The sequence below is a fragment of the Salvelinus sp. IW2-2015 genome, linkage group LG20, assembly GCF_002910315.2.
Source record: "Salvelinus sp. IW2-2015 linkage group LG20, ASM291031v2, whole genome shotgun sequence".
In the NCBI taxonomy this organism is placed as follows: domain Eukaryota; kingdom Metazoa; phylum Chordata; class Actinopteri; order Salmoniformes; family Salmonidae; genus Salvelinus; species Salvelinus sp. IW2-2015.
The window spans coordinates 26,511,903-26,537,984 of NC_036860.1; the positions used below are offsets into that span (position 1 = coordinate 26,511,903).

General features: G+C 41.7%; 1 protein-coding gene across 10 annotated transcripts in view; it reads left to right on the forward strand.

The window, feature by feature from the left end:
• Window positions 1–26,082, forward strand: part of LOC111980729 (disks large homolog 2) — a 243,653-nt gene that overhangs the window by 24,497 nt on the left and 193,074 nt on the right. For 9 of the 10 annotated variants that reach the window (XM_070449290.1, XM_024011648.2, XM_024011655.2 and 6 more), the window contains exon 1: window positions 11,462–11,619. The exons of the other annotated variant lie outside the window; for it this stretch is intronic. In XM_070449290.1, coding sequence (XP_070305391.1) covers window positions 11,590–11,619 — 30 coding nt within the window. In that variant the 5' untranslated portion in view covers window positions 11,462–11,589. Of the gene's footprint in view, window positions 1–11,461; window positions 11,620–26,082 lie in introns of those variants that run through there. 10 annotated transcript variants of the gene reach the window in all.

Here is a 26,082-nt window from a genome sequence, read left to right on the forward strand (position 1 = left end):
TCTCCCATCTCCTCATTGGTTTATAGAAGCAGATACCCACGTGCCATTCCTCATTGGTTATACCCACGTGGGTGATTGAAAGATGAACTGAGTTAAGCACAGTATGCAGTTAGATGCCAATTGCCATATAAAGTCCAAAGAAGAAAAGCCTGTAAGGAGGAGAGATGACTAGAAAATTTGGTTGACCGTTTTATGTGTGGATTAATCGTCGGAGTAGAGGACCTTGTGCATTTCAGGTAAAATAACAACTCACGTTTATAACCAGGCACATTAGCTGGAAACAGAAGCTAGCTAAATAGGACAAATTAGCAGCAACTGCAAGCTAGCTAGCTAAATTGCCATAAATGTTTAACTTTTCACCTGTCCCCAAATTAAATAATTGGTTCAGAGTTTGTTTTGATATTTCAACCTGCCTGTCGTGATCGCGTTTTGTGTGGGGGGACGAAATCAATTTGCGCACGATGACGCACGTGCGCGGCGTTAGAATGCTGCGCCACTCGGAAGGCCAGTCACTSTTTTTGTTGACGAAATTAACACTGCCTGCTYCCAGACACTTTTCAGCCCTGTTTACATGTATGCCTACTAAAAGTCACTTTATGTCTATAAACCCACCTCAGAATTTTACTGTACTCTTTTACACCTGTTGTATCATGTGCACATGGTGAATAAACTTTCAAACTTGATAAGGAAAACACAATAATATAAAAAACAGACACATTATTCAGTAAAAARAGTCCTAGAGGCACCAATTCCTTAAATGTTTAAGTACCTTGGAGATCATTCCACACAAGGTGCAACATTTTTTTCAAGCATATCTGCCCAACTCAGTGGAGATCTTAAGGAAACTCCAGAGTTACCCATCCCTGAGACCGGGCCTGGTATCTCGCACATCTTTTAGTTAACAATGACGTAAGATACGGAGGAAGTTTATGATGGAGGGATTTATAAACAAAAAGAGTGCAATACCTACGAGTACTTCAAAGAGGGCCAGCCTACTMTCTGATACAGAATGCAGTGATGTGTACTGAACCGATCGCCTGTAACAAGGCGTAGTGCGCTATGATGAACTGCGTCCAATGGCTCTTGATGAATCTTGCATAAGGTGAGCACACTCCGTCATAAGAAGCAGACTTTCCTTCTTCTTCTCTTTCCACAATCTCCACACAGACAGCTCACATATACAGTACGCTCTCTCTCACTCTCCTCTCCTTTCTCTCTCTTTTACTCGCTTACTCTCGGCAGCTGAATCCCGCCTGCCTGTCAGCTACAGTGTTAGATGTAGCATTGCCTCCTTCCCCACTATTTGTCTATGTAAAAAGTCGCTCAAGCAAGGAATCAATACGGTAGCACACGACACTAAAGCAGCATAGACCTCGCTCAGTGATGTAACGTTTCTCTGATCTGATGTTTTGGTGCTCTCTCTCGCCTTTGTTTTCCCTTCCTAAAAGAAGCTCAGCCGTCACATCGTCAGCCTTATGCTCCTTGTGCACTGCAATGCTTTTTGCATGTTACTGTGCACTGGGAAAAAATGCTTCTAAGGTAAGGAATCTATGTTTCCCACTCTCACGTGTGTGTGTGTGTGTGGTGTGGTGTGGTGTGTGTGTGTGTGTGTGTGTGGGAGAGGGGGAAAAATGCTTCTAAGGTAAGGAATCCATGTTTCCCACTATCACGTTGTGTGTGTGGGTGTTTGTAAAGAGAGTGAGGGAGAGCGAAAAAAGGGAGGTTGCAAAAGTATTGGAAGACGTGCAGCCTGCACAGGTGGTTGTGTTTTTTTTTTTCACGCCTCTTACCAATTGTGTGAATGTTACCATGTAGGCTGCAGTCTTTCATGAATTGAAGAGAGAGACTACCGTTGTATCACCAAGCTTTTTCTTCTTCGGAAACTGCTGAGAAACGCTCTCCCTGATGCCCTCTGACAGCTTCAATACAAAGCATTATAGTGCAAATATAATTTCTAATGAGGCTAGAGTTTTTGTTCTCAGCCACAAAAGGAGCTTTCCACCTCTCTCCCCCTTGCCTTGCTTGCCTTCCCTCAGCTCCCTGTGCCTGGTGCATACACAGATATGTTATTTCAATTTGTGCCTGTTTGTCATGGTTAGCTGAGCGCAGTGAACTCTTTTGAGGGTCTGAGTCTTTTTGTTTCCATATATTAGAGGGGTCAACAAAAAAAAAGTGGCCACAGTTCAGGTCTGGAGATTTCTCTGTCATGGGGAAAGTGTCTCCCTCTTACCCACCGCTTCTGGCAAAGAATCCCMAGACAGATATTTGCCGTAAGCACAGGGTCCAGTTTCTTTGGGGTATTGTCCTTGCSATTGTTTGTTCGGAAGCTCTAATAAATMATTGCTTAATTTGAATGAATGCTGAGATTATTATTGAAACAAAAATAGTTTCACGCTTGATGTCCAGCAACTACACTTATTTTGCAACACTGTTCATGACAGTCAAATTCAGAGCAGTTACGGGAATGGATCAGTGGGTGGGATGGGAATTGTGGGTAATGTATGCATACCGATGATTCAAACAGCAATGTCTCTGTACCTGGACTACACAGATGATAACTAAAGGCACACGGATGAATTACTGATGGATCGGTCCCATCCCTCTAGAGTCAAGTTCCTAGTTGAGCTGAGCACTTGCAAGGGGCATTGCCAATGCATATACTTTTACGATGGCGACATCTCCTGCCATCTCTAGGTAAAGCCTCGACTTTGAAGGTAGAGCTTAACATACCGCAGAAATGGTCATAGATGACTCATCACATTATGTAGTTGTCGTTTATTTGTCCCCCTACTATAGCTGATTATAACAGCATGCAYCTCTTTACATGTTATATGCCACATTCACAGGGCAGGGCTATGTCTTTTTAATCATTCATGAATACATTTGTACTACATACTACGCTTAGTACATAATACTTCTATTTGAAATAGTTGTTTTTGGCTGTGTATTTGAAAATACTAAAATACACAGAAAATAAGTATTTCAAATACACATGTATTTGAATGCAAGTCTGCTACGCATGCTGGACTATACTTTGTGGAAMTAACTTCACCTTGGATTAGTAATTACAATAACTATGCAGGCATGAGGCATGTTGTACAGACTTGAATATTGAACCTCACATTAATTCACGTTTTTGATAACAAGGCTATTTATTGGTCAAGTTCACTGACTGGTACTTTCAGATGGACATTTTGCCAATGCAAAATGTGGCACAGCTGTCGAAATAGACTGTACCATTTCATGTTGAATGCAACAGCATAGTTGTGCATCACTATAAAGATGAATATTATGACACCTTTCATGGTATAGCAAAATAAAAGGTTTTGAAATACATAGAGAGTATCAGGTGATTCATACAAGTTGCTTATTAGATTTGTTAAAAAATAGTGACCTATGGTGCTCTCTCAACATCAGCATATTATAGGTTCTAAAAAAATAAAAGCCAACTTATGCTTGATCTGGTGGTTGTCGGAGGCTCCGTTTGGAGGGTGTGACGCAATTGCGGAGCCATCGGAGGCACGCAGAGGCCAAATTGAGCTCTGCACCGCATCGCTGTGCGCCTCCCAAATMTTGTGTAGCTACGTATAGCTCGGCATTGACATGATTGGTTGATGGTAGGTGGGGGCGGGAGGTCCTATATAAACACAAACTCACTTCCTTGACAACGTCCTTCACAACAGCTCTGCTCAACAGCCCTGAGCTGATCCGGAGCAAGAAGTATGAATGCCCTGACTTCTGCAGAGGCCGTATCACTGTAAATGCTGCACGTCCAATGCAGATCTCGGATCGACTATGCAGCTTCTTTTATTCGTGTTGCGCTGTTGGCGGTAGGGGCATTTGAATCAGAAGCCCTAAGCACCGATTAAGCAAAGTGTTCTCATTTTGAACCATTTAATTTGTCTGAAAATAAACTCTGCCTGCCCGGCCGACCGGGAGATCTGTGGCTAAATCGAGTTTGCATACTGTGCTGGCCAATCGGATAGCTTAAATTACCATTCCTACAGCTTCCGCGACCCTGGACACAGGAAAGTTTGATACCAGCCTATGTGAGGTTTCATAGCTTTTAAAACCATGACCAGACAGAAACTGTCAAAGAATATAGCAACGTTTTTATTCAGCACTGTCAACACTGTTTTTATTTAACACTATTGCAAAACATAAAACGCGATTCTCCCTACTTCCACTTGCGCTGCAATGAATGAGTAGCCAACCCCAAGTGTATCAATAGTCCTCCCTTTTTATTATTAGCAGCAGATTGTTGTGTCTATTTTAATATTGAGGAATATTTAACTTTCTCTGGTCATAGGAACAACATGAATTTGTGCATGATGCAGATGCGGTGCGACTCGAGTTCCGGCATCAGGTGGAAGACAGTGTCTCCTCTCTCTGGTCAGTCTGACTGGTGGAGAGGAAGGAGTGAGAAAGCAGTACCGCTGAGACTAATGCCGTGTTTAAAACAACTGGGAACTCTGGAAATCTCGGACTTCAGTACGTTCAAGACAACTGGCAACTCAAGGAAAAAAACGAGATCCGACAGGGAAAAATCTTTTTAACGGTCATCCAACTCGGAATTCCGAGTTTCCGACCTGTAAATCACTGACGGGATGATTGGAACTGGTTTTCTTTCTGAGTTTCCAGTTGTCTTGAAAGCACAATGACCATCAGGTGCAGGTACCATCAGTCCAGTAAAATAGAAAAGCAAGTGATTTGCAAGTTATTTACATTTATGCTCAGCTGTGTCTTGCAAGTGCTACACCAGCTGATCTATTTTGTTATCAAAGATCAAGTTTTGAAATATAAAATGGTCTGAGAATATCAATTTTGGCAGGCCAGGCATATAGCTAATATACTGTGATAATGTATTAGGCCTACTGCACAAAACTCATTCTTACAGAACTGTTTTTATTAGGTTAATGTTAAAAAAATGTAAGACATGTTTWWAAAAATTCTGAGCGGTAGATCTCGGCTTGCTTTTTGACTGCGAAAAATGACCTTGACTCAGAAAAGGTTGGTGAGCACTGATATACAGGCTAAAATGGATTGGGCAGGGAGAAAAATACTGATGCTAGTGAAGTGAACAGTGATGCCACTGTGAATATTGGGGAGGACAAGCTGCTGCTGCAGTGTTGTGTGTGTGCCTGTGTGTGTGTTTGAGTGTGAGGACGGTGCCGGTTTGTGTGTATTGACTACACATTTATCATCTATAGTGTGTTAGTAGTAGGTTTGATTTTTGTTCACTGCGTGTGTGTGTGTGGCTGCTTTGGTGAGTGTTTTTTTGCGCCTTCTAGCTGGCACAATTCCACGTGTGTGTGTAAACCTTTCCAAAAATATATCATGCAGTAATTGGTTCATTGGCATTCATTATTATTTTAATAATGGATCAGAAAACATGGAGCTGTGCATTATTATACTGAAACATGAGGTGATGGCGGTGGAGGAATAGCACGACAATGGGAATCAGGCTCTCGTCACGGTATGTGTTCGTTGTGTATTGCTTATGCCTTCCCATACCATAACCCCACTGCCAKCATGGCACTCTATTCACAATGTTGACGTRAGCAAACGGCTCACCCACACAACACCATACACGTGGTCTGCGGTTGTGAGGCCGGGTTGGACTTACTGCCAAATTCTCTAAAATGATGTTGGAGGTGGCTTATGGTAGAGAAATTAACATTAAATTATCTGGCAACAGCTCTGGTCAATTGTATGCTGCCTCAAAACTTGAGACATCTGTGGCATTGTGTTGTGTGACAATACTGCACATTTTAGTGGCCTTTTGTTGTTCTCAGCACAAGGTGCACCTTTGTAATGTTCATGCTGTTTAATCAGCTTCTTGATATGCCACACCTTTAGGTGGATGGATTATCTTGGCAAAGGAGAAATCCTRACTAACAGGGATGTAAACAAATTTGGGCACAAATTTTGTGCATATGAAAAAAATATGGGAATATTTTATTTCAGCTCATGAAACATGGGACCAACACTTTACATGTTCCATTTATATTTTTCTTCAGTGTAGTATGAACCCGCCTGCCATAGTGACACCCTGCCGGGTGCCCTTGACCAGGCAAGATGAGCTGTCATGTTGGATCATGAGAATATTATAACTATGAACACAGCCAACCACCTGCAATATACATGCACCGCTGGGTGACCTTGCTGAGCAAGATGAGCTGTCGTCTTGGTACATGAGAATATTCTYCCTATGAACRACCGGCAAAATACATGCACCGCCAGGTGTCAGCCACTCACCTAAGGTAACAGGGTTATATACTGTATGAGATGCAATGCAGAAAAGAAGCAACATAGATACTGGATTATAGGGCTGACGCAATCACGATTATATTAGCAATTACAGCCGGAACTCATGTAGGCTCCACACCCTCAGAYTGAAACATCGTAGGCAGCAGAGGATTATGACCCATAATCTTGAGGGTCAAGCCGGGACTGATGAGAAGCAGTGCTGATGCAGGAGTGGGCGGCCCATAGCTCAGACCTGGCCCACAACGCTTACAAAGGAATCAGAACCGTGAGGAGTTCCAGGATCTTTTCATTGGTTGCCAGCATCAGTGTTGAACAGGGGTTAGCCAGGTGRCGCCCGTGCTCAGCATGCAGGTAGTGTAACATGAAAGAGAGGGATAAGGCAGTGTTAGTTCTTGTTAATGATGACTGACATTCCATTGCTAATTCCTCATCGCTGAGTGTATAAGTACTGTTAACATGCGAGAGTCCATAAAACAATATAATTTGATAGTCACGCAAGATTTAAGGGATGGAATATTAGTGCATCTCAGACTTAAGAACCCATAAAAGCCATCAAACAGACTGCCTCTAGCAAAGGTTCATGTAAATCCAACACCATAGCCTTAAGTGAACTTGTGCTACTGAGAGAGGAGAGATACTCCTAATATGCATGTTGGTTGCTTTCCCTAGTACATAAAGAGTAGGCGACAGATGGATTCCTGAGCAAACTACACGCCGAAGGGTCCTGACAGCTGAGATTAAGTGAACCCCTGCTATCGGACCATGAAACGAAAGGCTGCCTTTGCCTACCTGAAATTTGGAATCGAAAATGCATACGTGGTTATAAAACGTGGTTATAAAATGCATACGTGGTTGATTCAACACTTAGTTTTTCCAATTTAAATTATTATATACAATTCTTGCCACCAACAGAATGATGTTGCTGAGAAGAGACCAAATCAATAGACCATTTTTTTCTGGTATTGCACCTACAGTATGTAGCTTGTTTCTGGTCACAGGTTCAGAAATGGTTAAAAAACATGCACTGAAAATTAACCTTACAAATAGCAGTGTTGGGCGATTTGGAAAGCCATAGTCAGTCAATAAATAATATAATAATACTCGTAGGAAAGGATTTCATCTTTAGCTCACAATCTGTGGATACTAAACTCAGCAAAGAAGAAACGTCCCTTTTTCAGGACCCTGTCTTTCAAAGATAATTCGTAAAAATCCAAATAACTTCACAGATCTTCATTGTAAAGGATTTAAACACTGTTTCCCATGCTTGTTCAATGAACCATAAACAATTAATGAACATGAACCTGTGGAARGGTCAGTAAGACACTAACAGCTTACAGACAGTAGGCAATTAAGGTCACGGTTATGAAAACTTAGGACACTAAAGAGGCCTTTCTACTGACTCTGAAAAACACAGAAAGAAAGATGCCCAGGGTCCCTGCTCATCTGTGTGAGCGTGCCTTAGGCATGCTGCAAGGAGGCATGAGGACTGCAGATGTGGCCATGGCAATAAATTGCAATGTCCGTACCGTGAGACGCCTAAGACAGCGCTACAGGGAGACAGGACGGACACCTCGCAGTGGCAGACCATGTGTAACAACACCTGCACAGGACCGGTACATCCGAACATCACACCTGCGGGACAGGTACAGGATGGCAACAACTGCCCGAGTTACACCAGGAACACACAATCCCTCCATCAGTGCTCAGACTGTCCACAATAGGCTGAGAGAGGGTGGACTGAGGGCTTGTAGGCCTGTTGTAAGGCAGGTCCTCACCAGACATCACTGGCAACAACGTTGCCTATGGGCACAAACCCACCTTTGCTGGACCAGACAGGACTGGTAAAAAGTGCTCTTCACTGACGAGTTGCGGTTTTGTCTCACCAGGGGTGATGGTCGAATTCGCGTTTATCGTTGAAGGAATGAGCATTACACCGAGGCCTGTACTCTGGAGCGGGATCGATTTGGAGGTGGAGGGTCCGTCATGGTCTGAGGCGGTGTGTCACAGCATCATCGGACTGAGCTTGTTGTCATTGCAGGCAATCTCAATGCTGTGTGTTACAGGGAAGACATCCTCCTCCCTCATGTGGTACCCATCCTGCAGGCTCATCCTGACATGACCCTCCAGCATGATAATACCACCAGCCATACTGCTTGTTCTGTGTGATTTCCTGCAAGTCAGGAATGTCAGTGTTCTGCCATGGCCAGCGAAGAGCCCGGATCTCAATCCCATTGAGCACATCTGGGACCTATTGGATCGGAGGGTGAGGGCTAGGGCCATTCCCCCCAGAAATGTCTGGGAACTTGCAGGTGCCTTGGTGGAAGTGTGGGTAACATCTCACAGGAAGAACTAGCAAATCTGGTGCAGTCCATGAGGAGGAGATGCACTGCAGTACTTAATGCAGCTGGTGGCCACACCAGATACTGACTGTTACTTTTGATTTTGACCCCCCCTTTGTTCAGGGACACATTATTCCTTTTCTGTTAGTCACATGTCTGTGGAACTTGTTCAGTTTATTTCTCAGTTGTTGAATCTTGTTATGTTCATACAAATATTTACAGATGTTACGTTTGCTGAAAATAAATGCAGTTGACAGTAAGAGGACTTTTCTTTTTTTGCTGAGTTTATATATGATTAGGAAGGTAAAAAAGTTATGTAAAACATCACAGCACAGTTGAAATATATATGGCACATAGAAACAAAACGAGGATGGTCTATGGTGATAGGTGGGATGAGCTGAGAGTGGCTCAGAGGTGGGATTAAGAGTTTATGTTTAGTAATGTATTATTGTTATGTGACTGCTTTATATAAAAGTACCATGTATGTATATGTAAAATGTATATGTAGCAGAAAAGCTGTAAACATTTTTTCAAGATATTTGTCCTCCGAAGAGGGGGGGGTGGTGGAGAGGTTAATTATAAAAATATATATATATATATATATATTGGAAAATAGAAAAAGTATTCAGACCCCTTGACTTTTTCCTCATTTTGTTAGGTTACAGACTTATTGTAAAATTTATAAAATAGTTTTTTTTTTTCATCAATCTACACACAGTATCTCATAATGACAAAGCACATTTAATGCGCTTTACAAGGGGTGTAGAGCCTTACTGGCATATATAAGCAGGGTGTGAGTTTCAAGTTTAGGGAAGATAATTTTCACCATAAAAATGCACCTTTATAATAAAAGCATTACATGCATAATTGCATTTGCGGTCACTTTTGATAATAATGTTTTCCGCTAATGGGACATTCGCACTTATAGCCTAGTCTACTACAATGTGTGTATCGTTGTACTTATAATGTGAAGAAATAGCCTAATAGTTTATCAACATTTTAAGGTAAATGTTCTGATCTGTTGCATCATTCACATTGCATAAAAACGTTTTTTATTTTATTTTAGTGGTTATATTAATGTCCCAGACTGTTTGTAATATATATTTCTGGCACAGAATAGAATAGGTCAACGTTTGTACTATGGGGGATAGTATATTGACATTGGCTAGTGCTTTTGCTGTTCATTAGGCCTATTCATCTTGTTGGCTGACGAAATGTAAATGTGGACAGTTCATCCAATATCTTCAATATGCACCTCGGAATTGGATAAGGACGCGCGCAGTTGCGTCCCCGATGTGTCTGTCTTAACTTGTAGCCTGTGAGAAAGACCTGATCTCGTGACGGAGAGTGGTGTGAGTGAGAGATGCTTTGGATTGCGCAGCACTCTGGGAAAAGGGCACAATGCAGCACTCCGGGCCGCAAAAGGCATGGATTTTTTTAGAGTGCATTACGGCCACAAAGGCTATGCCACCGTGAAATTTGAGGCATTATCAACTGCTTGTCAAATTGTGTTATGAGAGACTATTGGAGTGTGTACAGCCTGCGCAAAAAGCTCATGCCTTTTTTCAAATCATCATCAGTCTCATCATGCAGCCTTACAATGTATTAAAAATCTGAACATATAGCCCAACGTTTGTAGAACAACTAAAGTTACATTAATAACTCTAAATTAACACAGAATAGCCACATGTACACACTCCCTCAAATTGTTTGAAGAAAATATTTATATTTTATTCAGCTTTGTACAATTATATTCTACTATAAAATTATATTAAATAATGCCACGGAATTCTAAGCAAATCTTGTCTGCTAAATGAACTAGTGTAGCCCACAGCCATGTGGCATAGCCACACCAGGACCTAACATAAGGACAACTCAGAATARGCTATTATTTTCTTCTGAGGTAGACTACATTTTCTTCATATCATGCTMCTTTTGACCTGTCTAAAATAAACAGTGGATTTATTGTGAAAGTGTAGGATATATTACATGGATATATTAGACTTTTTAAAATGGTGTGGAAGCCAGGAGATGCTAAATGTGTTTATGTTAATTAACGGTCAATTCCAGTGAGACCGACAGTTATTTGCTTGACAATCACCAGCTGACAAAATGMTGCGACCGCCACAGCCCTACCCTGGGTGAGATATCAATCTGATCAACCCAATCAGAAGCTCCATTGGTTGGTTGACCATGCTTGTACAGCTCTCCTCAAAGTATGTGATTCTCTGGGAAAAAAACAACAACCGACATGCATGTACATCTCCTTCACATCAAATCTGAGGAACATGGAATGTGTTCCAACGCAGGTCATCCTTACTTCCTCATGCGCCACATTCCTTTCTGTTATCAAACAATACATTTCCCCATCTCTGCATGTGCTCCTCTTTTTGCTCCCTTACCGGCATGTGGTGCAGCAGCTAAATGTGCCTGGGCTACAACATGGCCCCTGTTGCCTCTTAGTTCCTTCTTGGCTAGGCTCCCTCCCTGTACTGGGTGTGTGGGGAGGGGGGACTCTTTGCCGCAGAGTGGTAGGTGCAGCGATGGGGAAGCAATTCTTAGCTGTCCCACATCCCGGCAGCATTGCTGGGCACCAGCGCGGCGACACCACACACACACACACACACACAACACACACACACACACACACACACACAACACACACACACACACACACACACACACACACACACACACACCACACACACACACCACACACACACACACACACACACCACACACACACACACCACACTACAGGGGGGGGGAGGACCCCACAAAAAAATTTGAAAAAGGGGGGGGCCCAAAAGGCCAAAAAGGGGCCCCCCCCAAAGGGGGGGTCTAAAAAAAGCTGCCAGAGTGGGAAGTAGCAGTAGCTTCAGAAGAGCTCCTTCCAGTCGTGCAGTATCAGAGTGAGTGAGTGAATCCTTCCAGTGCTCCTGAAACTCAGACAGCGAGCATACGCACTCCATACACGGGCATGCAGGAGAAGAAGAAAAAAAGCTTGGAGGTAAGAAAACACTCAATAAATTACGAGGAGGTATTTACACTTCAGTGCTAAGTTAGGGAGCTGGCAGTGTTAAAGTGATAAAATAATGAGCCTGTCTTACTACGGTTTTAGTAGTGTGTGTGTGTCGGGTGTGTATTTGCTGCCTTCTCAACCAGCAGGCTTAAAACTGAGGAGACATGCAGACTGAACTCTCTAGAAAACAACTGCAGCAAAGTGTCTCTGGCTTACCTCCTCTCTCCCTCCCTCTATATCTATCTTCCTCCCCCTCCACACACATACATGCGAACAAACAACAAAATGTTTAAAGGGAAGGGGAATGTGTATTTGAGGCTGACATGTCGGAGCGGGGGCTTGAGGTCCAGGGAGATTGTTCAAGATTGACATCGAAATTATCCATGTCCTGAGGATGTCAGGCAATGCCTTCAAAACAGGCCACTTGGGGCAGCAGTGAGTGCTATTAGCATCAAGTATGAATGGATCAGAACGTTGAGTGTTTGTTCCCAGTCGTGGACACTGGTTTTAACCTTATCCCAAACCTTAACCCATACTATCCGGAATGTGTGCTAAACTTAACCCTTCACTTRGAAATTTGACGTTTGGCTAAATGGAACGATACAGCTCCCGAGTGGCACGGTGGTCTAAGGCACTGCATCTCAGTGCTAGAGGCGTCATTACACACCGTGGTTCGATTCCAGGCTGTATCACAAACGGGCGTGATTGGGAGTCCCATAGGGCGGCGCCCAGCGTCGTTAGAGTTTGGCCAGGGTAGGCTGTCATTGTAAATAAGAATTTGTTTTTAACCTTTCTAGGACACACGTTCCGCTAGCGGAACCCCTCCACAACATTCCGCTGAAAAGGCAGCGCGGGAAATTCAAAAATATTTTTTTTAAATATGTAACTGTCACACATTAACAAGTCCAATACAGCAAATGAAAGATAAACATCTTGTTAATCTACCCATCGTGTCCGATTAAAAAAAAAATGCTTTACAGCGAAAACACAACATATGATTATGTTAGATCACCACCAAGTCCAAAAAACACAGCCATTTTCCCAGCCAAAGATAGGAGTCACAAAAAGTAGAAATAGAGATAAAATTAATCACTAACCTTTGATGATCTTCATCAGATGACACTCATAGGACATCATGTTACACAATACATGTATGTTTTGTTCGATAATGTGCATATTTATATCCACAAATCTCAGTTTACATTGGCGCCATGTTCAGAAATGCCTCCAAAATATCCGGAGAAATTGCAGAGAGCCACATCAAATAACAGAAATACTCATCATAAACTTTGATGAAAGATACATGTTTTACATAGAATTAAAGATACACTTGTTCTTAATGCAACCGCTGTGTCAGATTTCAAAAGAACTTTACGGAAAAAGCAAACCATGCAATAATCTGAGACGGCGCTCAGATAGAAACAACATTTCTCCGCCATGTTGGAGTCAACAGAAATACATAATTACATCATAAATATTCCCTTACCTTTTATGATCTTCATCAGAATTCACTCCCAGGAATCCTAGTTCCACAATAAATTGTTGTTTTGTTCGATAATGTCCATTATTTATGTCCAAGTAGCTACTTTTGTTAGCACGTTTAGTACACATATCCAAACGCTCGTGCAGGTCCAGGGGAACGTGGGACGAAAACTTCAAAAAGTTATATTACAGGTCGAATAAACTTGTCAAACTAAGTATAGAATCAATCTTTAGGATGTTGTTATCATAAATATTCAATAACGTTCCATCCGGAGATTTCCTTTGTGTCTATAGAAGTAATGGAGCGCAAGTCGATATCATGTGGAATGCGCGTGACCAGGACCTGGCTCTCTGCCAGACCACTGACTCAAACAGCTCCCATCCGGCTCAACATCACAGTAGAAGCTTCATTCAAGGTTCTACAGACTGTTGACATCTAGTGGAAGCCGTAGGAAGTGCAAACAGATCCATATCCCACTAGGATTTCAATAGGCGATGAGTTGAAAATCGACCAGCCTCAGAATTCCCACTTCCTGTTTGGATTTTTTTCTCAGGTTTTTGCCTGCCATATGAGTTATGTTATACTCACAGACATCATTCAAACAGTTTTAGAAACTTCAGAGTGTTTTCTATCCAATAGTAATAATAATATGCATATATTAGCATCTGGGACAGAGTAGGAGGCAGTTCACTCTGGGCACGCTATTCATCCAAAGTGAAAATGCTGCCCTCTATCCCTAAAAAGTTATCTGACTTCCCTAGTTAAATAAATACAAAATAAAAAATAAATAAAAAAAAGGCAGCAGGAGCAACAAAAACACTTAGGAATTTGGTGTTTGGAGCAACTTCTAAAGAGAACGTGGACAAACATCTAATTCTGCAGTTAGACTGTGAGAGCCTCATGTGTGGTCAGATTGCACCCCCTACTCCCCCCCCCCACACCAGCAGAAGCGTTCATGTTTGTTTTGGCTTGGAGAGATGGACCACTGCTCTATACAGTCCTTCCACCCATAGTGACTTGCATGTTTGAGAGAGCGATAGAGTCTTGCAATAAAGTGGCGTGTGGCAAGATTAAATAAGTTTGCTTTGTGTTTTGAAGAGTGAGAAAAAGAGAGMGGAAATTATATTTGGTGAAGAGGCATTTCAGCAACTCTTGGAGGACAGTGGAAGTTTATAAAACTGTTTCTTTATTAACAGTAAAACCGTGACATCATATTTGGGACATAAACTGAGAGAAAGAAACACATTCCCGGAGAAAGAAGGTGGCTTGAGAGAGAGAGTGTTGACTTTTTTTCGGCCCTGCTCCCTCTTCTTCGAGCCCATCCAAGTGGCCTTAGCTTATTCATGTCTCTCTGTTTTGCTCCTTCTTTCTCCTCCCCCTGTATRGCTCCCTTTCTCTCGTCCAGAATGCAGCCATTGTTTGGGGAAGCCCTCTCATGTTTGGGCCTGGTGCGGGGTAACGGGATGGAGGCAGGGAGAGAGGGGTGGGAGGTGGAGAGGTAGTTCCTTTTTCATGGGCTAAGGGAGATAAGTAAACATGGGCCGTTAACAGATGGGAGGCCTGGCACTCACCCAGTGACTGACCCACCCTGCTCTCTCTCTAGCCTCAACCGCTATCCTCATGAGCCCAGAAGCTACCCGAATGCAATTCAGAATCTATGCGATAGGAGGGTGCAGGAGTTCACTCAACCATCCCTCAAAATGCATCATCATCACACGTTGTGCTCTATCTAGAAAACTTGATTGCTGACACGGACATTTAAAAAAAAATTACCTGTGGACTAATGAACAAKATACTAAAATATAGTTTTTGATTGAACAATCCATTTAAAGGTAAACTCAGCAATATGACATCATCATACACAGGGTGACTTCCTGGTTACTGACAAAAACAACATAATTCAAATGACTACCACTACTGGCTCCTCCATAATGTGAATAGGCAACTGTGTCAGTCTAGGCAGATTTAAACGTTGTTTTTCTTGACTTCTGTTTAGTTAGTGATGACATTCAACGCCCTTACTAGATTACAACGGCAAAGTCCTCCTTCACCGCTAACGTAGTTTGGCAACCCCCGGTTGGGTCGTGAGGAAGCCGTGACATGTAAGAGGTTGAATGCTTTGTAAGTGCAAGCTAACTAAGCTCCCTTTCCTGAATTGTCAACAGACAGGAAGTTATTTGGAGGGGAAGCATTGCGTTCATCTTTGTCAAGCATGCCTTGATGTGATACTGCTATGTTCCCACTAAGCGTTTACCGTCCGGCGACGTCTTTTGGATGTCTTTTTTTTGGTGCTCTCTGTCTTTTATAGATCTTTTTTTTGGTGCGGTCCGGACCAGCCTTGATTTCAACGTCCGGACCAAATCTGAACCAATCATAGACGTCTATATTTGGTTCAGCTTTGGTCCGGATTGGCCTTGATTTGACCCCAAAAGTACATTTTATAATTGGTTCAGATTTGGTCCAGACTGGCCTTGATTTGGCCCAAATATAAACATATATTATTGGTCCAGTAAGGGGTTTTCCTTTCACGCCATGACCCGGGTATGTTGTTTGCAACATTGGTGTCAAAAATGGGATGGCGTCCATGATCGTGAAACATCATGACTGGTAGCCTAAGCAATGGTGGAATCTCATTCTACTAGCCTAGAATCCCCCTGATCATGCCTTTAAATTTGAGGGAAGTACTGTTGTGAAAGAGTATAGCCCTCCAATTCCCACTAAGAATTTACTGATGGCGACGTCTTTTGAAAAATACATATTTTCAACATCTGTAAGTTACGTATTTTCAACGTCCATATAATACCTTTTTTAATGTCTGAAATATGTATTTTCGACATCCCAAAAATACTTTTTTTTCGATATAAGGGAAAGACGTCTTCTAACCTTTCATTCAGCACCTAAAATGCACATGAGTTCAACGTCTGGAAAAGATGTCTAAAAGATGTATTTTCAACGTAATTATGCTTACTGGGTTGTATTCATGGAAAATGTGACGAGATGGTGTGAATGACTACGCATATCAGGCTTTTCTATACACACTGTGACCACAACCAAGTCTTAGATTTAACCTCAATAACAGTCCATCTAGGATGGCTAGTCGTTCTAATTAATTTATTGATATCTCAGCAGGAACATGCATTGATGTAGATGTTGCTGGTGAAAGAGAATTTCTCTTAAGAGGAAAATGTACACTGAGCACTTTCGTTCTTTTGAGAGCTGAATGGCCTCTGACACTGCTGAGCGTATGATTTAAGAGATGGTAAATCACAAAGACAACATCAGTAGAGGACAAGTAATCACAGCAGTGACCAGAGATCACAGCAAACCTCACTGGCTTTGTCACTTCCTGCCATGAGAGCTCTGTGAAGCCTTTTCTACAAGAATGAAAACAAGTAGGTGATGCAATAAACTTTTGAACAATTTACAGAAAATGTATACAAAACAATACATATAGGAGCAGATCAGCCTACAATTATTAACAGAAGAAACAACAAGTTGTGCATCCTGATGTTAACTATAGGCTGAGCTGATGTATTGTTTTGGCCGCTTACTTGTTTTCTTTCTTGGATTACCTGCCGTTTAGGGGCCTACCTTCCCACTGCACTCATCTCATCTTTGGTTAAGCCTCGTCTGCACACATAACTCACATACAAGACACAGAGCAGGCCAAGAACTCGAGTTCATGTACAGTGAAATGTGTGGAAGTCAATGCCTTCATTTGTTATGCACATAATATGCCTGAAATAATTGTTGTTGCAGTACACCTGCATGTGTACCCTATTATGGGTAACACAACAATATGGTGTTTGTTTTTACAATATAATTAGTGTGCATGTGTGACGCCATGAATACAATATGGACTATGCCTGAGGGGCAAGGGATTGTGTGCATTTCATATTCTGTTAGTCGGTTAGAAAACATACTTGGGTAGAATGTGACGTTTTGCTCAAGCTAATTGATTACATTGTATTGCAAATATCTTGAAGATATTCAAAACATATGACTTCTGTATTCTAAATTCCCAGCTTTAAAAACACAATACAACAAAGATTGTATTATGCATGTGAACAAGTCAAGACCCTCATTGGAACATGAATGGAATTCATAAGTGGTTGAGAATCATTGAGTTAGGGATACTACTTACTGTTGCATCATTCATTTATGTGAAAAGTGTGGTTCTATTTGGAATAGTTAGGGCTGGTGTGAAGAGTAATATTGACAAACCATTTTTGGACCCAAATATTTGCCCTTCTTTCTATGGTTCATTGACTTACAATTACTGTAGGTTGTCTTGGTTACCTAGTAGGCATGGCTTTACCCAGAAAGCACTGGGATTGCTTATTATATCACCAGCATTATATAGCATTACTGCTGTTTTGTATAACAAAACAGAACAATATTTTCTTGTTGTGAATTACGATGCCACAGTTTGTCATGGTTGTGTTTTTAGTTCCTTTTTGTTTTTAGTTCRATTATCGGAATAATGTATAACAGTTACAAATACATCATTCCCCTCAATCAAATGTCCAGTGGTTGTTTCTTCTGTACGCGTGTTATGTGTAGCATCTACTAGTTTCATTTTTTAAGACCATTTTTACCAGTGGGGGGGAAAAGTACTCAATTCTCATACTAAAAGTAAAGATACCTTAATAGAAAATGAAAGTCACCCAGTAAAATACTACTTGAGTAAAAGTCTAAAAGTATTTGGTTTTAAATATACTTAAGCATCAAAAGTAAAAGTAACTTTTTAACGTTTTTGTTTTATTTACGGATAGCCAGGGTCACAATCCAACACTCAGATATCATTTACAAACAAAGCATTTGTGTTTAGTGAGTCCGCCAGATCAGAGGCAGTAGGGATGACCAGGGATGTTCTCTTGATAAGTGTGAGAATTGGACCATTTTCTGTCCTGCTAATCATTCCAAATGTAACGAGTACTTTTCGTGTTCGTCTTTGATGTGGGACCTCAGTGCTGCCACTCAGCTACAAGCTTAATCACCTCTATTCTGCTGTAYTTAATTCTGCTGTAAATGCAATCAAACTCTAAATTAATTTCCACTTTGCCGTCGTCTTTATGTCCTGCAGCGAGGAACGGATGGCTCCTGTGGGGCCTGCCGGCAGGTTCTTAGGAATTCTGTAAGGCTACCGCCTTAGCTCGGACACAGATGCTTTTGGAACATCCGGTTCGTTTTTTAGAACTTTTATATGTTCTTTGATTTTACATTTATGTTAGTGTGGGTTTGAAAACTCTTTTACGTCTGTTCTGCTTGCAACGCCAGGATAGTGGGATTGTTTTCCGCTGAGGCCACCCATAGGAAAAATGTATGCACGCATGACTTAAGGATAAAGCAGTCTGCTTTACATCACTGGTTACTGTAGCTTGGCAGGTGCTGAAAGAAAATCAGAGAAGGTAAAAAAAAAAAGCTGAGCTGCCTGGCTCTCTCTTTTTGATATGCTGCACTGCATCTGCACCTGCTAAGACCGAAGACAGCAGGAGAAAGTACTCTCCTGTCATGTTCTTGTGAAAGTTATGCTAAATTATGAATGACGGCTTTTTTGTTGCAGGTAGGGCAGACTGGGAGCAATTGTTACAGGGGGCAATTGTAACAGCTTGAAATTCCCCGAACAGAAACAAGCTAGAGTGATGAAGCTCACACAGTAGATGCCCATTTAGGTTCTCTCCTTGCTTGAAAAGTTTCAGCAAAATATTAGCAAATGTTTGTTTTTTAGGGGTTAAAATCGTTTTTTTTCCACCTGCTGCATTTTTCTTATATTGTCCTGAGCATTAATGCTCAATAATTCAAACTAGCATACTTTTTATCATTATATATTGGCTAAACACTGACATGATTGACATGTGTCACTATTGTTGTCTCTTGCTTGGCACGTGAGGTTTTGTCATGGCTGCTGGGTTGGAGGCAATTGTAACGCAGTGTTAAAATGACCCTGAGCCAAGCAGCCAAATGATGAAAACAACTGATTTTAACTTTAAGATCTTATGAATTATACAAATACTCATTTTAAATAGCCTTGGGGTCCTATTAAAAGTACCAAAGAAGTTGTAAACAGTTTTGAGAGGAACCAAATGGCCATGGACAAATGGGTGTTACTGTAAATATTGGTTGCGTGCATAGCAAGACTTGCATATGCAAAATCATTACGTGTCTATGATAATTCATTAACATTAATGTTTTTGAAGTAAATTTATTTGGGTTCTTTTTTAGGGGTTGCATTTCACCCCTGTTACTGTTACAATTGCCCCTGTCACATTACAATTATAGACTGATTATTTCTTTGTCAGTGGGCAAACGTGAAAAATCAGCAGGGGATCAAATAGTTTTTTCCCTCACTGTATGTGTAGAGAAAAGTGTGGACACAGTGAAACATAGTGTAGAATGGAAGAATTAGAATTAGCAAAGGTGTAGGTTCGAATAAATAGGAAACTATTCTGAGTTATCTACCAAAAAACAAAATTATTATTAATAATGTAATAATGCCAGCCAGGAATTTCACCTTGACAGCAAGTCTTCCTTGGAAAAGGTTAACCTAGGACCCTACACACTTCGAAGAGAGGGTTCCTCAAGGGTTCTTTGGTAAGCGAGATGGTTTTATTTGGATCCATAATGACCCTTTGAGCCCTTCAATGGGTCTTTGCAGTTCAGAAAAGGGTTCTTTAATCTTTTAGTGATAATTAAAATAGTTTGGGGTGTGGTTTGCACACAGCTCTTTTTGTGCAACCATGAGTGAGTGTCATTCCAGTTGATCTAGTTTGTTGTGTATGTAATTACATGTTAATTATGACTACATAGCCAGTAACGGTGTCTTGAGAAAGACTCATGTAAGTCCTTGTGTCAATTGAGAACTGTTGACTTAATCAGTGGTTCTCAATTCTCTTCTCAGGGACTGCCAACTGTTCCAGATCTAGCATACCTGATTCTACTTCTGCATTTACACAATAACAGCACCTATTACATTTAAACAATATATCACTAACCAGAATAAGCAAAAAATCTGTTGGTAATTTGTAGAAACATAATTTGTAGAAACCATAGCGGAACCCTTTTTGGTGCTACAGTGCCTTGCAAAAGTATTCATCCCCCTTGGCGTTTTTCCTATTTTGTTGCATTTCAACCTGTAATTTAAATGGATTTTTATTTGGACTTCATGTAATGGACATACACAAAATAGTCCAAATTGGTGAAGTGAAAGGAAAAAAATAACTTATTTCAAAAGATTCTCCCCAAAAATATATGAAAAAGTGGTGCGTGCATCTGTATTCACCCCTTTACTTTGAAGCCCCTAAATAAGATCTGGTGCAACCAATTACCTTCAGAAGTCACATAATTAGCTAAATAAAGTTCACCTGTGTGCAATCTAAGTGTCACATGATCTGTCACATGACAGGCCCCAGAGTCTGCAACACCACTAAGCAAGGGGCACCACCAGGCAAGTGGCACCATTTGGACCAAAAAGGTCTCCAAACAGGTCAGGGACAAAGTTGTGGAGAAAAAATATCAGAAACTTTGAACATCCCCGGAGCTCCATTAAATCCATTTTTAAAAACTGGAAAGAATATGGCACCACAAACCTGCCACGAGAGGGCCGCCCACCAAATCTCACGGACCAGGCAAGGAGGGCATTAATCAGAGAGGAAACAAAGAGACCAAAGATAACCCTGAAGGAGCTGCAAAGGTCCACAGCGGAGATTCGAGTATCTGTCCATAGGATCACTTTAAGCCGTACACTCCACAGAGCTGTGCTTTACGGAAGAGTTGCCAGAAAAATATAAGCAAACACGTTTGGTGTTCGCCAAAAGGCATGTGGGAGACTCCCCAAACATATGGAAGAAGGTACTCTGGTCAGATGAGACTAAAATTGAGCTTTTTGGCCATCAAGGAAACTCTATGTCTGGCGCAAACCCAACACCTCTCATCACCCCGAGAAAACTATCCCCACAGTGAAGCATGGTGGTGGCAGCATCATGCTGTGGGGATGTTTTTCATCGGCAGGGACTGGGAAACTGGTCAGAATTGTAGGAATGATGGATGGCGCTAAATGCAGGGAAATTCTTGAGGGAAACCTGTTTCAGTCTTCCAGAGATTCGAGACTGGGACGGAAGTTCACCTTCCAGTAGGACAATGACCCTAAGCATACTGCTAAAGCAACACTCGAGTGGTTTAAGGGGAAACATTTAAATGTCTTGGAATGGCCTAGTCAAAGCCCAGACCTCAATCCAATTGAGAATCTGTGGTATGAGTTAAAGTTTGCTGTACACCAGCGGGAAACCCATCCAACTTGAAGGAGCTGGAGCAGTTTTGCCTTGAAGAATGGGCAACAATCCCAGTGGCTAGATGTGCCAAGCTTATAGAGACATACATACCCCAAGAGACTTGCAGCTGTAATTGCTGCAAATTGTGGCTCTACAAAGTTTTGACCTCAGGGGTGTGAATAGTTATGTACGCTCAAGTTTTTCTTTTTTTTGTCTTAGTTGTTTGTTTCACAATAAAAATATGTTGCATCTTCAAAGTGGTAGGCATGTTGTGTAAATCAAATGATACAACCCCCCCCAAAAAATTATTTTAATTTCAGGTTGTAAGGCAACAAAATAGGCCACAGTAGAACCTTTGTTTAATTGTTCTTTGTATAACCTTCAGAAAGTGTTCTTTATAGCACCTTAACAGTTCCATTTAGAACCTTATGAGCATGGTTCTTCACAATACGACAGGCTCATTGTGTTCAGGACAACCCAGAGTATAACGCATGTCGCCATTGTAACGTAGCCATCATAAACATTGATACTGTAAATTACATGAGTTGTCAAGTATGGAAATGGGAAGTGCACATTTGGACTCATGTGTTTTGTGGTTTGCTTATATGACATCAAAGCGCTATTTTATTATAACCTTCAACGTCTCATCTTTCAGAACACATCGACCCTTTCGATTTACAGCCTTTCAGTCAATCAGACAACAACAAATGTGCAAAAGTAGCTCAATTTGCGGGAGGAATGGGGGCCTCGGTGCTCAAGTTTATCATGTCTGTCAGTCATAAGCAACGCATTGAAGCGGACAACCTGAGTAACCATTGCATTACATGTTATTGTACAGCCACTGCGTTTCAATTTAGGGGCTTATCAATGACAAAATCTGCCATTTTCAACCTGTATACGGTATCAAAAGGCTGTGAGTGGAAAGTCTAGATTTCGCTGAGTGAATGAATAGTCTGTCTCAGCCCCACTTGGAATCTTTTATGCCAAGTTTTTATCAGTAGTTTCTCATTACATATTCACTAGTTTACCAGTTATTTCAGTAGGAAGCACTCAACAGGGTAAAGTTACCTGCCAGAAAGCATTCAATTAAGTGGTTTTGTTTTATATTACCACACTATTACCCATGTATTTTAAGCACAATGTTTGTATACTGAGTATATCATGTACAATTATAATGAATATGCTTTAACAGATTTTATTTATCTGTACTGTTTTGTGTTTCACTTATTTTCTTTGGTGCAAATAAATAAATAAACCTCAAACCTAATTATAATGGCAGACTGGTTATTCAGGGATGCTGTAATTACGTAAGTATCAGGTCTGATGAGTTGCTTGGCCCACACTTTTATCCAGCACCAACCTTGTGCCCCAGCACAAACAAAAACTCAGTCTTGTTGCACCCCCTATGGGTCATTGTTGGTAACACTCACAGAAGTGAGGGCCACATGTTTACATGTTTAGAGCTTGAGAGGGAAAAGGTTTTAAGGACCACACACACACTCCTTTAGGTTGGATCCTGTGTATATCTTTGCTAAATATAAGCGGCAATATTACTGTTTGTCCCTCTTGAGCCAACGTAGCAACAACATAACCATAAAACTTGATCAAAATAGTCATAATTAAAATGAGATAAATCAAGAAATTTGAAATTAATTTAGAAGTTTTTGCCAAGGAGGTCTTAGTCGCGCAATTTTACATCAGCTAAGATGTTTGGTGCTGTAGTTCTCAAGTGAAAAACTGTGCATGAAAACTAGTAGTGCGCTGCAGCCAGTAGGGCCTAGCTGCTGCTGTGCTCTCTCGTCTCTCTCGTTGAATGACAGCAAGCACTTCAAATGAAGAATCCCGTCCATAGTTCCCACCCCTACTGTTGACAAATCACTGACGAAGGCGCGTAGACTTCGGCTACCGAACTTCAACTTGCCTCAAGAAAAAAGGTGTCCACGAACAGCTGGAAAAAGCCTTTGCCGAACGCCAAAACGAACAAAAACATCACACAATGTTGTGATAATATATGCGCAAAATGCTTCAACTGGAAAGAATGGGACAGGCTTTAGTGGGTAGCATGGCACTTGCAATATCAGGATAGTGGTTTCGATTCCTGCTGGGGCCACCCAAATGGAAATGTATGTATGCATGCATGACTGTCGCACCGTCTGCTAAGTGGCGTATACAGTTTATTATTATTATTATTATAAACCTCCATTTGACATCATATGTGGTCTGGGTTAGGAAGCAGGAGGTTCCTTGTTTATTTCCAAAGGGATTTTCCTGGAGTGTCAACTCGCAATTCTCACCTTGACCTCAGAAGATCCAGCACTCTCTTAAATTCCCCTAATCCTGGCCCTCCACGCTCACATGGGCATCCCGCCAGGCAGGGCATGGGTTGTGTTCAGCTCCCCCATTACTGTCACACGTTTAAATACTGTAGTGATGAGAGATGGCAGGATAAATCATAGCACTAACGTCTCCTGACGAAACACAAAACTGTTTTCATGATTGTGAGATTGATGTGGGTGTCCTTGAAACTGCCTAGGGTGATCAAAAATTAAAAAGTGTTTGTTATTGTCGTCTTTGTTTTGAGAATGGCATCAAGATCCATTTAAGTAGCACCTGATTTGTGTCAAAATCGAATCTTTCCAGAGCACAGAAAATGCACAGTTTGCGTACCTGTCATCAATATACAAACCCATTAACCCAAAATGTTTGTATTCTTTTTTTACTATTTCATTTTTATTTTTTAAAATCTTATTTTCATCAGCTCCTACTCCGATTCAGACCATAGTTAACTTGGTTACTGTTTACCTGCGGTGGCCTGACACAGTACCTTTCCACCACTATCAGAAGAGTGATGTGAACTGTATGTCATTTTGCTAGTTCACATTGAGTCTCACACACATCATAGCTAAACCAATGTCTAAAGAAAGTGTTGTAATGCTTAATAGCATCGCTTGTCATAAGCTGGCACAGCAGCTTATAGCAAATGGGATGCAATTCATATTAGTATATTGTACAATTGCGCTAGTTACCCAACTAGCCCTGCTAAAAAAAACAATCAAACAATGATTGACAGGAAAGCTGATAGGAAACCAAGTTTATTCCAAAAGTGTAGGAGTTTTCAAAACAGATTGTGGCGCAAGGGTGCGGGTGTGGATAAGAGAGAAAGAAGGAGTGGCAGCTTTACACAGAGCGAGAGTGGCGAGGAAAGGGATAATATAAAAGACTGTGATAGAGAAGCAATGGGCACGCCATGGCTCTGTGTGTGTGAGAGATCTAGAGGAGAGTGTATACTGTATAGGAAGGTGAGCGAGAAATAAGTGATGGGCACGCCATGGCTCTGGCTGGGACAGAGAGAGAGAGAGTATATTGTATATGAGGCTGAATGAGGGAAGTGATGGGCATGCCATGGCTTTGTGAGAGGGAGAGGCAGGGAGAGAGAGAGAGAACTGTATATATATATATATGAGGGTGAGCGGGAGAGACAATGTGTGAGGGAAAGTGAGAGAGAGCGGGGGGGAGAGGGAGAGAGCGTGCAGGGTATAGACTCCCGCTTAGCCAGGAGTAAAGCTGCTCTCTCAAGCTGCGCGTGCACTTTCCTCCTCTCCTCTCCTCTCCTCATCTCTTATCTCCACTGCCTTGGAGCTGGAGCTACACTGGCCGCGTCGCACCTCTGAAGGAATGTCGCCCATTGTCAAAAGCCCTGACTGCAAGCCCATGCTCTGTCATTGCAAAGTTGCATGCACCAACAACACCTTGTCGTTGATGTTCGGATGCAAGGTAAGCAGCTGACGGCTGTTGAGTGCCTTGTTTTGTCGTTAAAGTAGAGTTGATGTTGATGCGTGGGGCTCTGGTTGTGTTATAGTGTTGTTTTCTATGTTTGGGATAACTAGATGAAATTTTCCGAAACGGAGTGTTTTGTTTAAATGATGTATACCGCTCACGTAAATATTTGTATGGGATGTTGGACAGTTCGTCGGATGCGAAAGCCAAGAAACCTTAGCATTAGAGGTATTTTTGAGTTTTAGCCCAGCATCAAAAACAATAGTCTGTATTAATGTTACCCGGGACCTAATGAAGCCAGATCTTCAGCATATGCATAGCTAGTGCATAGTGCTTAACACCGTTTGTGCATCCTCTTACTGTCGCTCCTTGTTAATCTTAGTGGAAAGGTCATGGCTACTCCTTTCCGAGACACGGTGATGCAGGTTCATCTCTTATGTGTTGCTCTACTCTCTGCTTAACCTTTGCTTTTTCCCGTTCGCTTTCCTCTTTCCCGAAAAACTGGGCTCAGAACACGTCAGTTCAAGCCCGAGAGCTTTGGCCGCTCTGTCAGCTGATTCAGATTCTATAGAAAGTGAATCATGCCTCCAGAAAGAAGTCTGAACTTTTCCCCCCTCCTCATTCCACTATCCACTACTGCCTTTGCAGTGTAATGGGGACTGGCTTTGTGCCTAGATGGGACGACTTGCTCAAGATGTGATGTGTTTGTACCTAGAACAGTATTTCAGCCTTACGTCAAGCAACAAGGAATCGCTTTAGCTTCCCATTGCTTCTTGTAATGTAGTAAAGTAGAATGCATAGGGATCCACATTTGTTGAGGGAGTCCAATATCAGCATGTTTCGGTGACGGTTTTACACCACTTCTTTCAAATTTCTCATGTTTCTTTTTTTTATTCAGAACAAATCCTGACAAATTGAAGC